Source organism: Lontra canadensis, unplaced genomic scaffold, assembly GCF_010015895.1.
Source record: "Lontra canadensis isolate GAN:19392208 unplaced genomic scaffold, GSC_riverotter_1.0 scaffold98, whole genome shotgun sequence".
Taxonomy (NCBI): Eukaryota; Metazoa; Chordata; class Mammalia; order Carnivora; family Mustelidae; genus Lontra; species Lontra canadensis.
Window position 1 is genome coordinate 3,030,109 of NW_022631092.1, and position 17,457 is coordinate 3,047,565.

General features: G+C 38.1%; 1 protein-coding gene across 1 annotated transcript in view; it reads left to right on the forward strand.

Moving 5' to 3' along the window:
- The window catches only part of BTBD7 (BTB domain containing 7), a 78,104-nt gene that overhangs the window by 51,860 nt on the left and 8,787 nt on the right, over positions 1-17,457 (forward strand). Inside the window, exons 4-8 of the mRNA XM_032837303.1 lie at positions 5,808-6,016; positions 7,524-7,599; positions 10,767-10,927; positions 14,134-14,277; positions 15,622-15,811. Coding sequence (XP_032693194.1) covers positions 5,808-6,016; positions 7,524-7,599; positions 10,767-10,927; positions 14,134-14,277; positions 15,622-15,811 — 780 coding nt within the window. The remainder of the gene's footprint in view (positions 1-5,807; positions 6,017-7,523; positions 7,600-10,766; positions 10,928-14,133; positions 14,278-15,621; positions 15,812-17,457) is intronic.

Below are 17,457 nucleotides of genomic sequence, written 5' to 3' on the forward strand. Positions count from 1 at the left end.
AAACAACCAGAAAGTGTTCCTGTTCAACACGCAGCAGGAACAATTGTGTGTATTAGTGAATGTCCATTTGTTGTGCTTCTTTATCTCTCTGTCTTGATCATTCATGGTATTTAGCTCAGATTTTTTAAAAGAGGCATTTTTGCCGATATTACATATTGGAAAGAAAATATTCTGGTAAAAGAGAATAGAACAAAGGATTAATCAAGTAAGCAAGGGATCTGTAAGATGCAGTTTTCCAGGGGGAAAAAAAATCCCAAGAAGTTGACTTCATATTTCATCTGCCAGCCTCACAGTTGCATCACTGAAAGTCTGCTACCTGAGCACAATGCATGGCACCTATGAGCCCTTCAAGGTCTTGGCTACAGATGAGCTTTTCTGTTACAAGGAAATTGATAAAGGCTTTTGAATTCCTCCAGTAAAGGTACACGGTGTACTAGTCAGCCATTGCTCGTAACAGCCAACCGGGGAATCTGAGTGGCATATGACATGAACATGTATTTCTCACAAACTTCCAGGTCAGGTAGAACTACAAATTTAAGTTTGCAGTACCTGGGGTCATTCTGATTGCCACTGTGGTTTAGCAGGGCTGGGTGACCCTGTTTCTGCTGCTGCTGGTTCTCTTCCTAGGATCAACAAGCTAGCCACAGCATGTTCTTTCCCAGGGCAGTGGCAGAAGGCAAGAGGTCAAGCCTATTCCCACAGAAGTACTTTTGACGCTTTTTGTCACATATCCCCTAACATTTTGTTGGTCAAAGCAGATCTTATGGCCAGTCCCAAAGTCTTAGGGTGGGGATGTATACTGTGCCCATGGGTGTGGTGGGATCAGAGAGCTGGTGTTGGTGAATATGTACAGTAATCTGCCATATTTGAATAAATACTCTTACACTCTGTATCTCTAACTTCAAGAAGATAAAATAGGGGTTCCTGGGTGACCCAGTCAGGTGCTGAACACCTTAGTCTCAGCTCAGGTCTCTATCTCAGGGTTGTGAGTTCAGGCCCTGTGTTGGGCTGCACCCTGGGCATGGAGCCTACTTAAAAAAATAAATAAAAGTTAAAAAGATAGTCATTCTTATTATGTATTTAAATATCTTTAAAGAAGAGGATACTGTTTTATGTCTAGTTAGAAAACAGAGTCAGTAAACTGTAAGGAAATAGAAGAGGAAAAAACAATTCCCTCTGAGAGTTAATTAGTACCAAATGGGAGGAAACAAATTTGACTGTTCTATACCCTGACACTGGCACAGGGAAGGAGTGGGATTCTAGACAGCAGTGCTCCTGAGAGTGTGTCTGTAAGGAGGTAAGCACAGTTACTGAGAGTAAACATTTAGAAACTTCTTGGCACTTTGACATCGTCACAATATTCAAGAAGTGTTTTTATTGGTTTCTACTGAAGTATTTGTCCATGACAGATTCGAAATTTGTTTTTTAATAAAGATTTTTACTTATTTATTTGACAGAAAAGTAAACACCTGCACTGCACATAAGTGGACCTTTTGATTTATGCATTGGCCTTGTGGGGTTTGGCTTAGTATCCCTTTGTCAACAGGAATCCAGCCGTCTTCGACAATGTGCTGGTAATGTTTTGGGGCGAACAAGACTGGTCCAAAATTTACCAAAGAAATGGCATTGTATGAAGCCTTTCTGCGTCTTGCTTGCTGGCCTTTCCCTGCCAGCACCCCTTTGGCCTTGTTGCTCTGTGTACGTTTTCATTCCCTTATCAATAACCTTGACAAAAGGCAGATTACCACTAATTGAAATCCCTTACTGTAATATGAAAATACTATATTTGACAATATTAGATAAATCTCTTCTTAAAATATACCTTTCAGCATTCCAATTTTTTGCCTAATTGTTTTCCTTTCACATTTGTGAGTTAGTATCACTATGTTTGGTATATTTATAAGGTGCTTTTCTGTTCATAAGAGGAGTGGCTATAAGTGAAGAAGTTCTGATGAGCATTGATTCATATGAGACCTAAGTTTAGAGGAATAAAAACGGGGGAGATTTTCCAGCAGAAGCAGAAGGCTATGTTTAGTTATATACAACTTGTCTTCTTCCTAGCTGTGTGAATTGAACAAGCTCATTAATCTTTGTGAATCTTAGTTTTCTCATCTGTCAAATGGGAATAGTGGGGCGCCTGGGTGGCTCAGTGGGTTAAGCCTCTTCCTTCGGCTCAGGTCATGATCCCAGGGTCCTGGGATCAAGCCCCACGTCGGGCTCTCTGCTCAGCGGGGAGCCTGCTTCCCCCTCCCTCTCTGCCTGCTTATGATCTCTGTCTGTCAAATAAATAAATAAAAATCTTAAAAAATAATTTTTTTTTAAATGGGAATAGTAATACCACCTTCTTGGAATAGGAGTGCTGAAATTAAATATTCTAACTCAAGTACAAACTTGGCACATAGTAAGTTTTAAAAGTGTTAGCTATTTTTTTTTTTTTAATTGATTAGCCTACTAGATGTCAGGCATTGTAGAATGACAGAAGGTGGGGCCTCTACCCCAAAGGAGCTCTAAGTCTGGTAGAGGATTCAGACAGATATTGAAGAAATATAAAATAGTATGAGAGTTTATTGCTGTTATTTATTATTATTATTATTATTATTTATTTATTTATTTATCTATCTTCTATTAAGGGAGAAATAGGGCAGCCTTTTTAAGAGGAACACCTGACCTAGGCTTTGGGGAACAAGAGGATAGGGTTTTGAAAGAACCCATATCTAAGCAAGTCTAAAAAATGTGGATGAGTTAAGAAGGAGAATTAAGAGCATTTCAGAAAAATGGAACAACTTATGCAAAGGCCTGGAGGTGAGAGTTTGGTGGAACTCTAGGAAATGCTAAGTAATTAATGCAGTGTAGAATATGAACAGGAATGGGGCTGGAGAAGTTGGCAATGGCCAGACCATCAAGAATATGTAGTTTGGATTTTATCTTGAAGTTATTTGCAAGCTATTGAATAATTTGTTACATATATAATCTAATTTACATTTTAAAAGATCATCTGGCAACAGTATGGAGAACAGATTGGAAGGGAGAAAGATGGGAACTTTTTGAGGCTATTTCAGTGATGCGGGGTTTAGAAAGTATCAGATTCTGAAATGGGGAGGTGGTAGAGATTCAGTGGAGGGGATTTATTTAAAACAAGAATAGAATGAACAGCATTTGATGGTGATTGGAGAGAAAGAATCTTCAGGAGAAAGAATCACTGTTATTACTAAGATTTCTGGCTTTGGGAGGAAGAGGATTTTTCTCTAAATCAGGGATTAAAAAGGTGGGGGTGGGGTGGGGTGGGGTGGGCATGGGGGAGTGTACTAGATTTCCCAGAGGAAACTAATTGACTTGCCTTTAAGAGGTCTGCAGAATATCCCCATGGAACTCTCCAGTGGGAAGTTGACAGAATGAGTCTGGGAGTCAGGAGAGAGCTCTCTGGGTTAGAATTGTGTATAGACGTTTTTATTGTTAAGTTGATTTAAGTAATCTTCTATACCCCAGGTGAGCCTCAGATTCACAACCCAAGATTAAGAATCACATGCTTTTCTGACTGAGCCAGCCAGGCACCCTGGAACTCTATATAGATTTGAAAGTCATGAGGATGCTTTGGGAGTTAAAGCCTTGGGGTGGTAGATGATATCACCCAGGAAAGTGTGTGGTAAAAAGAGCATTGTATTCACAGCTCTTGGCAAGTAGATACTGCAGAATGTTTGAATAAATGAAGAGTGTCAAGGGTACTCATTTAATCTTATGTTAATCATTTAAATCTTGTAACAACCCAGACTTAGGAGAATAAACCCGGTTTTACAAATGAGAACATTTCAGGCTCAAAGAGGCAAAGGATTTGTCCAAAATGACTTTGCTTCTAAGTGGCCAAGGTGGGATTTCGAGTCCGATCTATATTGATTGCAAAGCCTACTTTTTCCTATCACGTCTCACTTCTTTGAAAACTTTTCAGGAGTTGAAATATATGATGTTATTAATTCTCCTTCTTTCCCTCTGCCAATATCCGGGTTTCGTAGGATTGTGATACATCCTTTTCAATAACCACCTTTTCTCTAACTTCCCTTTCTTCATGCCCAAACTCATCTATCAGATTGCCTCTCCTGACAGATTGACTCATTCTCCTCACCTCTAGTCCAGGGCCTGCTTTCAAGCAGCGGAATGACACAGGTCTTCCTCTGGCCGCCGGCATGTAAGGCTCCCCGTAAAATCGTGAGAGCGGTTTACAGCTTTTCCGTTTCTCTCACTCCTCGTCAGCACATACTCACTTCTTTGGGTGTTGTTTACACGCGGAGTCCATTGTGGTGATCTCAGTGTTCCTTATCAGGATCTCAGGTTAATGTTGAGATTAAGGAAATTAATCTTTAATGTTTAGATTAAATTACTCTCACATTGATACTCTGTTACTACTTTTCTAAAAAATGATTTTATCTTTGTGGGGCACCTGGGTGGCTCAGTGGGTTAAGCCTCTGCCTTCGGCTCGGGTCATGGTCTCAGGGTCCTGGAATCAAGTCCCACGTTGGACACTCTGCTTGGCAAGGAGCCTGTTTCCCCCTTTCCCTCTGCCTGCCTCTCGGCCTACTTGTGATCTCTCTCTCTCTCTCTCTCAAATAAATAAATAAATAAATAAAATCTTTTTTTAAAGAAAAGATTTTATCTTTGTGATGGAAGCAGCTTGGACACTATCTGACGTCAGCTCCATATCCAGCGTAGGGGTTCTTGGTACTCTATCCCCTTAGATTTTTCTAGAAGGATCTTTTTTTTTTTTTTTTTGAGGGACAAGAGGAGAACAAATCTAATTGTTAGAAATGTCTTGATATTGAGGCAAAATCCCCCTTCTTTCAGTTCTTTCAATATCCATTTAACATCCAGGACCTGCCCTTGGAACAACAGGGAAGTCTGTCCTCTCTCCTCTGCTTCATGAAGGTCTGTCAGACATTTAAAGATAGCACCTATGTCTCCCCTCAGGTTTCTCTTACATAAGCCAAGTAATCTTGGTTGCTCGGAGCTTTTCTCCTGTGACAGGTCTCAGACTCCCTACTGTTCTTTTGCCCTCCTCTGAGAATCCTGGCGTTTTGTCAATGCCCCATCTAAAACACAGGGCCCAGACAGAACACAGCATCCCACGGGACATCAGTGCCACATTGTTCCATTGGTCAGGACTCTGTGCTTGAATCTTAAAAGCTTGAGCTTGCTTCAGCCCTACAGCAGCCGTGTCACGGTTTGCATCCGTCTAGCTCAAGCACCCAGGTATCATTGTTACGCAGCCTGTGGTTAAGTTAGTTCTCCCATCTTCTGTGCAGTTGATTTTCTTTCACTGAGATACAGAACTTTCTAATTTTCCTGGTTCTATTTCACCTTCGTTTTCCACCCATCCGTTGAGCTGGTCCTGATCATGTCATCCAGTGTGTCATGAACTGTGTTTCCCAGCTTTAGCCTTTCTCTGACTGGCCAGTTCCCACAACTGTGTCATTTCTGCCTTCTCTTCTTTGCCTTGTGGTCCACTGCTCTCCACTGTCGTGTCTTACTTAAAATGTTGGATTTGCACAGATACTTGTTTTCTTATACAGTTGTGAGGATTCTCTGCCTCTTTGTACGGATCTGTCTCTACTGAACAGCAAGCAGATTTCCTGTAGATGTCATAGTCTGTTGTTACCTGCTGTTACCCCGTCCCTCCAGGTCTTGGTGATTTCCATGAAATTTATTTATCTCCTTGTTCTTGTTTATTACTGCTACTTTTAAGCACAGTGTCTAACGTACCGATGTTCCATAAGTATTATTTATGACTAATCTTAAGAAGTATTTACCTTCTCTTTTAGGCTGTGAGGATATCATTGCTGAGAACATCTCACTAGATACCTTAATTGCCATCCTCAAGTGGAGCTCTCATCCATATGGCTCTAAATGGGTGCATCGACAAGCTTTACATTTCCTCTGTGAGGAATTTTCCCAGGTCATGACTTCGGATGTTTTTTATGAACTCAGCAAAGACCATCTGCTCACTGCTATCCAGTCTGACTACCTACAGGTAATCATTTATACACCTGTCAAATTCATTGCCATCCATATGTGCACCAGGAAACCTACCTACACTCTATTACTCTCCCATCTAGGGAGAGATCAGCCCACCCAGGGATGCCCTCTTCAGATTTGTACAGGAAGAGCCTTCTGGCTCTCTGGCCCTTCATGCACCTGCTGCTATGACTCAACATTGTGAACAAGCCCAGGTCCCAGCCAACTACACCAAAGGGGTTGGGGCAGTAGGCAAGGTCAGAAGCATATCCCAACAGAGATTGTCTTGGCTTCCATTAATTCACTATAACAATTTCTTGTTTTGCATGGATTGTCAGATACTTAGACTGTAGACAGTAGCTTAAGCAGCACAAAGTAAGAATAGTATTCAATTTCTAATCTACTCAAATGCTTATAAAAACTCAGTGTATTTGTCTTATCAGAATATAATAATGTTTTTAACTAATTTTTAATCAGTAGTTTTTAGCAAATTCTTCTGTCATTGACTTATATGTCAATCTAATTTGGTAATTTAAACTAACAATAAATTTAAAATATTACAAAAAATACTTTCAAGTAACATGCTCAAGTTTAATTAGTTTGCCATTGGTTGTATGAATTTTATGGCAAAAACTATACAACAGTTTTAATGTTATAAAAACATAAACCCTTTGAGTCATTACCTATTTCTATTTGTACTAGGAAAATAATAAAATGTTTCCATCCCAGTGAGAAATTCAGTGAAGAGTTAAATAATCCACTTAGCATCTGTGCTTTGATTGCAGTACAAATGTTGTTGTAATTGGATTTGATTTATTTAGGATCTCTGTTCATTAACCTCGTTTCATTGTCCTGATCCAGACTGCGTGCATTATGGGGGTTAGGATTTGTCAGTTCTCTCGGATTATTGTCTTTAGAAAGCTTTGCATTTCTATTTAGAAAGTAAAAGCCTTGGAGAGCAGCCTAGATTTGCGCTGAGATTTTCAGTAAAGTACAAAGAAATGAAGGGCACCTTGCCATTTCACAGACTGCTGGAAGGGCCCTTCACCAGTCAGTAGCATACATTGTGCAGAGTGTAGTGTCTCTGCCAAAACAAGTTGCTATACCTGTGTTTTCTTTTCCTGCAGGAGATCGTAATCGCTAGGTATCTGTATACTTTTATTTTCATCTATTTATCTCTACCTTGTCCCAGGAAGAATTTAAGGCACCTGTATAGAGACCATATAGTAGCATAAAATAAGTTTAAAATAGGTAAAGAGACTAGGAAAAAGAAAAAATAAAGGTGAAAACAAGAATAAAAAATTTAGTTGGTGCTGAGAGATAGGTTACTGGACACATATGAAGCGGTCGTGTGTTTGCTGCTGGTGGGCTGCAGTTTTTGTGGAACATCTCAAACAGCCAGTGGAGAGGAAAAGGTGTTGGGTTGCACACTGCGTGTACATTATGACCTAGGAAAAGTGAGTAATGAAATTCTCCGTTTGTCTAATTTCACTAAAATAAATGTAAGCCGTTTCTTATTCTAGGCAAGTGAACAAGATATCCTTAAGTATCTGATTAAATGGGGTGAGCATCAGTTGATGAAAAGAATAGCTGACAGAGGTAAGCTCCCAAAGTTAGCTTATACTGTAAGTTTTTTGTCCGGAGACATGCTGTGTGTCCATCTCGACAATAACCACTATGGCCTGGTGAGAACAGAAATTTTCACAGTCCATAACATCCTTTAGTGGAGAAGAGTATACTTTGTTAGAAATAAATATACCAGAAAATTCTGTTTTACAACTTCAAAAGGGTTCTTTTCATGTTATCTATGTGCTTAATAATGTTTACTGATTTGTAGAAGTATTAGAATGAAATTTTTCGTTCAGTGATTTTCATTTAAAGTGTATTTTTAATGGAAATGCTTAGGAATTAGATAGTAGTGATATACATATAACATTTTAAATATACTAGAAGCCACTGACTGAATTGTACATTTTAAAATGGTTAAAATGATGAGGTTTATGTTATGTCAACTTTATGTCAATTAAAAAATATATGACTAGTCACCCCCCAAAAAAAGCCCATTTCTTTATTTTTAAATTTTGTGGAAGGTAAAGGAAAAATAATGCTTTTGAATGGCTTCCAACTGGGGATATTGCAGAAGAGGTGGAGACTGATCTTATAATGCTCCTTCCCTCATAGAATGTTGTGTTCCTTCATACAGCAAGCCCAAATCAAAACATTTCTTTTCAAAATATTTTAATCAGAAAAATTAAATACACATTTTCCTTTCCTGTCATTCTTTGATTGCTTTTTTAGATCTGTTTTACATATCATGAAGCTCACCTATTTAAAGGGTTCAAGTCAGTGATAAATTTTTAGTGCATTTATTGAGTTCAGTCACATTTCAAGATAATAAAAATTTCAAGCTAAACCTGCCTTTCAAAACATCTAATTTCTCCTGCTAATTTATTTCTCCATGGCCTACAAAAAAAGCTTTTAGCAGTTCTCAGATGTGAATTGTTTGTAATATTAAAGCCACTGATGTTAATTTGGGACTTTTTGAAAGTTTTGGGGTTTTTTTTGTTTGTTTGTTTGTTTTTATTTGACGGATAGAGATCACAAATGGGCAGAAGTAGGCAGAGAGTCAGACAGAGAGGAGGAAGCAGGCTCCCTGCCGAGCAGAGAGCCCGATGCGGGACTCGATCCCAGGACCCTGGGATCACGACCTGGGCTGAAGGCAGAGGCTTAACCAACTGAGCCACCCAGGTGCCCCTAATTTGGGACTTTTTGAAATGCCAGTATACCGTCTACCCTTATTTGCAGATTCTGTATTTGCAAATTCACCTACCTGCTAAAATTTACTTCCACTCCCCAAAATCAGTACCCACGTTACTTTCATGGTCCATTGTAGACATGCTCAGAGTGACAAAATATTTGAGTCCCCTGATGCACGTGTTCTCAGCTTCAGGTGGAACAGGGTGACAGTCTGCCTTCTTATATCAGTTCTCATACTGCAAAAAACAAGTGTCCTTTTCAGTCTATTCAAAATAGTGTCATGTTTTTCATATTTTATGGGTTTGGTTTTTTTATTTGGATTTTTGTTTTTTTGGTTTTTTGGTGATCTTACTGATCAAACTGGCCTCCCATTATAACTTTTAGTGCTGTATGATATTTCCAAGCACAGGAAGGTTGTGATGCCCCTTGCACAGAGCCCAGGATTTAAATAAGCTTATTCAGAGAAGAGTGACAGTGCTGCTGGCTATGAGTGCAGTGTTCGTGAATCAACAATATTTAGTAATAAGGTGTCTTTAAACAGAAACACATAAAACAAGGTTATGTCTTGATAGGCTGATAAAACTGTTGTGACCAGAGGCTCACAGACACCTAACCCTGTGTTTCTCATAGGAGCAGTGGTTCAGTATTTGCTAATTGTTTATACTGACCTTATAGAATAGGACTACTCCAACAAGAATTAATTGTATATAATGCTACATAATCCTTATAGGCCATAGGCTTGTTCACTGATGTAAGGTTGGTAATGAGGGAGTGTCATATTTATTTTAGGCAAATAATGAGCATCCTTGATAAGATTTCCCTTAAAATATATAGTTTCCTGATGGGATTAGAACAGAAGGCTCTTCCCCAGGGATGAGGAGGAACCGAAGCACCTCAGGCTCCGCTTTTCCGTCACCTTCATAAAAAGGGTTCTGCCCTAACCTGTTACATATTTGGAAGTTTTATGTAAGATTTCATTTGAAAACAGGATGCCACTATTTTAAGGGGAAAATTTTTTTGAAAAGCAGCACTTTGTATAAGTATGAAGCCAAATCATAGCAAGGCAAGGGAAAATTACCCTTTTCCACATGCTTGCAATAATTTTGTCTTGAATGATGCCAGAAAAAGCTTAGCTTCTCAAAAAACAATTATTTCTTCTCTATCCATGTGTCTATCACGTGATTTAAGGGAAATGCCTATTTGCCTAAAGAGTGCTTGCAAAAAATACAGCACTTATATTTAGGAATTTAAAGATTTTTTTTTAAGAAAAAAAATACAGCGAAAAAAAAATATATATATAGCCCCTAGATTATAGATATGATTAAAGATTTCCAAAATTTTAGTAATTTCTCTTTTCCACTCAATGTTTATAAGCTTATATGTACTTCAGATCTTCTTTCACTGATACCTAATGAAGAAAACCTTTACTCTCTGCCCTAGACAGTGGGAATATATTGCATGTCAGAGATCTAAGTGTTCCCTTTTATGCAGTAACATTCCCATATTATAGAAATTGAGGAGACTATCACAAAAAGTTAAATACAGTACACATTAAGTTTTGCTGCTTGAGATACCAGGTAATTAATACCTTACTAAATTTCTGGTAAACATGGTAGCCTAGTGAGTATACTGATAACACACAGTGACAAATGCCACTTGCTCTGTAATGCTTTAATTGTACTAGAAACTGGTCACAGCAGTTAGAAAGCTTAAGAAGCCTTTGGTCAAACTAGATTTTAATAGATTGTCATCTTTTCTCCTTTGAGTTAGTATGTGGAAAAGAATTCTTTATTTTTTAATGCAAAACAATCAAAATTATCTTACTGTTGATACCATGCTTTGTCTTTGTCAAAGAAGATCTCTAGTAAGTAAACTTAAGACACAAAAATAATTTATAATCCTTTTTAAAGCAGATGCACTTAAGTATATAGCATGTTACCAAAAGTGTACTAGAGAAAAAAGTTTGAAAATTTGGATTTGGTTGAAGACTTTTGTTTTCTGTCTCATAGAGCCAAACTTACTGAGTGGCACTGCCCATAGTGTGAACAGAAGAGGCGTAAAAAGACGAGACCTAGACATTGAAGAGCTTAGAGAGATCCTTTCTTCTCTCTTACCATTTGTGCGAATTGAACACATCTTACCTATTAACAGTGAAGTCCTAAGTGATGCAGTAAGTGCCTTTCTTCATTTATCTCTTTCACTAAAAGAAAATGCACCAAAATGTACAGGTTTATCTTTTTTTTTTTTAATCATTGTACATAATTTCTACTAATAGAGTATTGTAAAATGTGAAGTCCATGAGGACAGAGACAGATCTGTGTTCTGGGCCATGCTGTGCTGATCACTGGCCCAAGTAAAGGTCCGGTGAGTGAGAGTTGAGTGGGTATAGCGTCTTAACTTTTGCAAGAAGATCGTCTTAGGGGGAGTCACCTCAGCCACTTTTCAGTGAGATCTAGTAGATCCTATTCAAAAAGGAAAGGGTGGAGATTACCTCTGGAGACTTTTCAAACACAGCAATAAATCAGAGAGCAAAAAAGGAGATTGGTTCAATGTGAAAAGGGTGACTGAATCTTATGATCCTATTTCAGTTAAAAATTAATGGAGCTGATCATATTATGTTCATAGTTTTGTCAAATGAATTTTTTAAGCTAATAGAATTCTTCAATTAATGGATGCGAAAAATAAATATTATAAATATTATTTCTACAAGTACTGGTTTATAACTTTAAAGCAATGCTTATAGACATCATCATAGTTTTTTCAGTTGCTCAGAAACATAAGTCATCTGGAAAAAACTGGATAAGAATTTTTTCGTTGTGTACAAGTGCTTTATTTATGTATTTATTTATTTTCTCTCCCAAGTTTTTGTTGAAATTCCAGTTAGTTAAAATACAGTGTAATATTCATTTCAGGTGAGGGATTTCATGATTCATCACTTAAATACAACACCCAGTGCTCGTGGCAAGTGCATTCCTTAATCCCCAGCACCTACTTCACCCATTCTCCCTCTCACCTCCCTGCTGGTAATCATTAGTTTGTTCTTTGTAGTTAAGAGTCTGTTTCTTGGTTTTCCTCCCCACCGCCCCCCACCGCCAGTGTTCATTTGTTTGTTTGATAAGAATCTTTTTTAAGTTCTCTAAAGAGAACATAATGAAGGAGGGATAACTCTTCCAGAATTTAAAATATGTTTTAAGGGGCATCTGAGTGCCACAGTCGGTTAAGTGTCTGCCTTCTGCTCAGGTCATGGTCCTGGGATCAAGCCCCACATCGGGCTCCCTGCTCAGCAGAGAGCCTGCTTCTCCCTCTCCCTCTGCCTCTCCCCCTGCTTGTGCTCTCCTTCTCAATCTCTCAAATAAATAAAATCTTTAAAATATATTTTAAAACTCCAGGGGTGTCTGAGCCTGTCTGGCTCAGTTGGTTAAGTATACAATTCTTGATCTCAGCGTCCTGAGTTCAGACCCCCATGTTGGGCCTAGAACTTGCTTTAAAAAACAAAAACAAACCAAAAAACACCACTCTAACTTGTAATGCTAGCAAAACAGGCAAGACAAAATAGCCCAGAAAAAGATCCTTATTAATTATATAAGAATTAAACATATAATAATCTATCAGAAATCAGTGAATCATTGTGGTGCTGGACGAGCTGGTGAGCTGAGGGAACTTCTTTAAAGTTAAACCTTCATTTCACTTGCACACAAAATTAATCCCTGTTAGATTACAGAATTAAATATTAAGTTGAAACATGGAAGAAGTAGAAGAAAATAATTAAATATTTATTATACTTCTGATTAGAAAAAATGTTCAGTCTAACTAGTAATCACACACACGAAAGAAGGCAAAACAAAGCCGTAAGTTACTATTTTTTTCACCTATTAAGTCAGTATTTTTTGAAATAATACTAGCACCCCATAGGGGAACTATAACTGATACATTAGTAGCATGGTCCTTAAATATTTGGAAACCACTTAAATGTGTAACAACAGAAAAAATAAACTAAACTATAGTACGACTGACTACTCAACAGAATATTTTGCTGCCCTGAACAGTGGTTATAAAGGCTAATATAGCACCACGAAAAATGTTAATGATGAAATATAATTTCAGAAAGAAGAATACAAAATAATGCATTTTTATGTGTTCTAGAATTCAGTTATGTAAAAATCCATTTGAAAAAGACTGGCAGGAAATATATAAGCATTATTATAGTTGGAGTAGATTAGAGTTGGGAGTTTTTCTCTGTTTTCTAAATACTATCTAATGCTGTATTTTATTAGTTAAAAACAATTTTAACTGGGCGCCTGGGTGGCTCAGTCGGTTAAGCGTCTGCCTTTGGCTCAGGTCATGGTCCCAGGATTCTGGGATCGAGCCCCTCCACATCAGGCTCCCTGCTTAGTGGGGAGCCTGCTTCTCCCTCTCCCTCTGCCCCTCCCTACTGCCTGTGCGTGCACACATGAGATTTCTCTCTCTCATGCTCTCTCTCAAATAAATAAGTAAAATCTTTTAAAAAACAAAACCTGGAACACAAACCAAATTGAGCCCTGAATTTGGTTTAGAAAAATAATTTAGAACTTTGGTTTAATAGACTTAGAAAATACCTATCTCTGTTCTTAATTCCATGCTTCACCCAGAAGTCCCCAGTGAAAGTTTGCTAATAATGGCTGTTAAGCATAAAACACTCTTGGTGTGTGGTAAGTGCTGAGTGCATTACCTGCATTACCATCATTAATCCTTAGAACCACCTAAACAAGCTGTAGGTGCTTGCTTTATTTTCTCCTAGCACAGACAAGGAAACAACAGGGCCACCACATTTTAGTTAGTCATGCAGTGTCCCGTCTCCAGGGCCATCTGGGAGCCCTTAAAGTGAGGTCCAGATAAAAGGACATGTCCTTGGTCACGTGGCTGTTAAATGGGAGTTAGGGATTTGTGTCCCATCTGCCTCCCCTAAAGCTCCTTGTCCCTAACCACCAGGCAGACCGTCTGCACCCTTGTACTATAGATACAGGCCCAAGAAGATGTTCTTGTTTTGTCTTGTGGGGGGTGGGGTGGAGATGGAATCCGTTTCTAGATGAATAAGGGAAAAAATAGAAATTGGTTTTCATTAAAAGTTCTGAAAACTAGTCCAACTCATTCTATTTTTAATTACTATAGCTCTTGTTTTAAAAGTATCATTCCTCTGTATAGAGGAAAGTGGTGAATTATAGTACCTTTTTATTGCTGAATCCTTTAAATATTCTTAAACATTTGGAGTATTTTGAAATTTCACATATATTCCTAAATTTTCATGATTTATAGGTATAGGTTTTTTTTTTTTTTAATCTTAGTAGTAACCTAGGTCTACACAAATCTCTAGCTCATCTAAAAATAATTTTTTTCAAGATGAAAAGAGGCTTGATTAGTACTCCTCCATCGGATATGCTTCCTGCAACAGAAGGTGGAAAATCAAATGCCTGGTTACGGCAAAAAAATGCTGGAATATATGTTCGTCCTCGACTGTTCTCTCCCTATGTGGAAGAAGCAAAGGTAACGAAAATCATTTTAAGATATTAGAGTACATTTTACAAACTATAAGCACAAAGATACTCATTTTGGTATTGTAAACATATTTAGAAATTGCCTAAATACTCAGTAATAGGGAAAGTGAAAGTAAACTCTAGTTCAACTACTCACGGGAGTAGTTGTCTGAAATGTTTAATTATCAAGCATGTTCTATAACTTAGGTCATGTTGAATTGCATTTTACATTTTTCTCCTCTTAGTTGCATTGCAAATTGTTAATTTGGGAAAAAAAATTTTTACTGAAATAATAGTGATCTTTTTTGTGATCTTCAAGATGGGAAAAATGTTCTGAAAGAAGATTGCACACATTTTGTCTTTCTTAATGTAGAGAAATGACATGGTTTCTTATAATGTGTTTCTGTAATGGCTGATTGTTGGAAGTTATGTTTAGTTTTAGAATAAGTGCACAAAACTAAGATAAAATTTGAGGCTTGTTAAGTAAATTGTATATCATAATACGAAGAACTCCAAGAAAATATGGTAATGTGAAAATGGAATACTGTGATGTTTATTAGCTGTATCTGGCCATTAGAACTTTGGGATGGCCTTTTGAGGAACTGATTAACTCTTTGAAAGTCAGAAATCACCATTAAGTTTATTGAAACAAATTAACGGCAAAGCATTGTGTTTTGGTATAGAATTAAATTACCTTAATTTTTTTCTCATTTTGATTGTCAGACCTTAGGAGAGGCCTTTACCAAAGGCTTCTGGTGATAAAAGGTCTGTAATAAATGACCCCATATTCTGCTCTCTCAGAATGGGGCAGCGGGGAGCTAATCAAATACTCCTCCTGGGACTTCCCTATTCCCTGACAGCTGAACCCAGACTTAAGTAGAAAATTGCCCCCGGGAAATGTGGGAAAGATTTATCCATTACATCATTTTGGCCACCCTGTGGTTTGTTGAGATTCCTCTGAAACTAACTTAACAATCAGGTTATATATAGCTCTGTTGAATTTAAAATCGATCTTCAGTATTTTGTATTTTGAGCATTTCTTGCTGGATCTGATATTTAGCAATGTACAGATTGTTTTTATAGTAACTTTAGGTATAATTTCCTTCTGACTCATTTTATACCTTCCTTCAAATTTCGAATACTTTAATTAAAAGCAAACAATTGGAAGATGTTTATTTCTTTCCAAAGATGATACAGAAAGATTCTTTAAAAATTAAAGAGATAGGGGTTCTTTCTCCTTTCACTATTAATTTTAAGCTTCATGCACTGAAAACAATAAATTAATTCCCGTTTTATATGATGAAGGCCCAAACATAATTTACAGAGATGAGTTAATACTGAACTGTTATTTCAGTCAGTGCTGGATGAGATGATGGTGGAGCAAACAGATCTTGTGCGTTTGCGAATGGTTAGAATGTCCAACGTGCCAGACACACTTTACATGGTCAACACCGCGGTGCCACAGTGCTGTCACATGATGAGCCACCAGCAGATCAGCAGTCACCAGTCAAGCCCTCCTTCAGTCGTAGCCAATGAAATTCCAGGTGAGACGGTAGCCTTCTGTCAGACATTTATATTTAAATGAATAATCTGATCCTTTTTTCTTTTTAAGGATTTATTTATTTATTTATTTGACAGAGAGAGAGAGACACACAGCAAAAGAGGGAACACAAGCAGGGGGAGTGGGAGAGGGAGAAGCAGGCTTCCCGCTGAGCAGGGAGCCCATGCGGGGCTCGATCCTAGGACCCTGACACCATGACCTGAGCCAAAGGCAGATGCCCAATGACTGAGCCACCCAGGCATCCCTAATCTGATCATTGTTGTAGCCTTTTTATATGTGCTAATTCTCTCCACTTTCCAATATCTATTATGCATTGTTCTCATTAAAGAATTAATACTTAATAAGCTAGGTTTTTTGGTTTCATATTTTATTTTTGAGTAACAGGTGTGTACAGATTCCCAGTTAGCCCAGGGTTTCTCAACTTTGGCCGTCTTGACACAATTCTTTGTTGAGGGGGCTGTCCTGTGCACTGAAGGGTGTTCAACACATCCAGGGCCTATACCTAGTAGCCAATAGCATGCGCAGGTGTGTGCACACACACATACACGCACAAAATCCTTTGTGACAACCTTTTGGAAACATTTTTGTTTCTAGACATTGCTAAATGTGTTCTATGGAGGCAAAATCACTTCCTGTTGAGAACCCCTAGTTCAATGGAATTCAGATTTTTCATCACCGTAAAGCATCGTTCACATAAGTCTCTTTCAGGAGAGTTATAAACTTGTATGTTTGAGTCTAGACATGTGCTCCCAAATGTGATCATCGCTGTTGGTTTCCTAGAGGTCCATCCAGCTTCCCAGAATCTGCTCTGTGAATTCTGTTGTAGCACAGGCTTCTGTCATGACATTGAGGAAATTGCCCATAGTTAGAGATATAACTGTTACGTCCAAAATTTTCTAAGCATCATTAATGTTGATTTTAACCAAAGGACACAAGTGTCAGTTTTTAAGGTAAGAAAATCCACAGTGATCTGGAGGTCAGAAATTTTATAGCTCTATAGCTCTAGCCAGTTACTACTTCAAGATTTAAAAACATCAGAGAACTATGGCATTGTTAGAAATGGCACCATTCATCTTCTGCTTATAAGTGTCTGTTTCAATTAAGGACAAATAAAAGAATAACAGAACTTTTAATTGAACACGTACATTTTATTCTGGGACTAATGTCTAATCGATTGTTGGCCTTATCAGATCTGGCCACTACGGACAAAATACTGACCATCATTTCTTTAAAGTATACACTGGACAGGGGCGCCTGGGTGGCTCAGTGGGTTAAACCTCTGCCTTCAGCTCGGGTCATGATCTCAGGGTCCTGGGATCGAGCCCTGCATCGGGCTCTCTGCTCAGCAGGGAGCCTGCTTCCCCCTCTCTCTCTGCCTGCCTCTCTGCCTACTTGTGATCTCTGGCTGTCAAATAAATAAATAAAATCTTTAAAAATATATATATATATACACTGGACAACCGTGGGAAGAGAAATATTACTGGAGCTGATTGGTGCAGAATATTGAAGCTGTGGGTCATTGGCCCGGTTTTTATCAGCTTGAGTTAATACAATTGAATAGCAGCATAATTTAATCTTAGGACTGAACCTAAAAAGCCCAGAGATGTTCACAATTAAGTATGTTCAGAA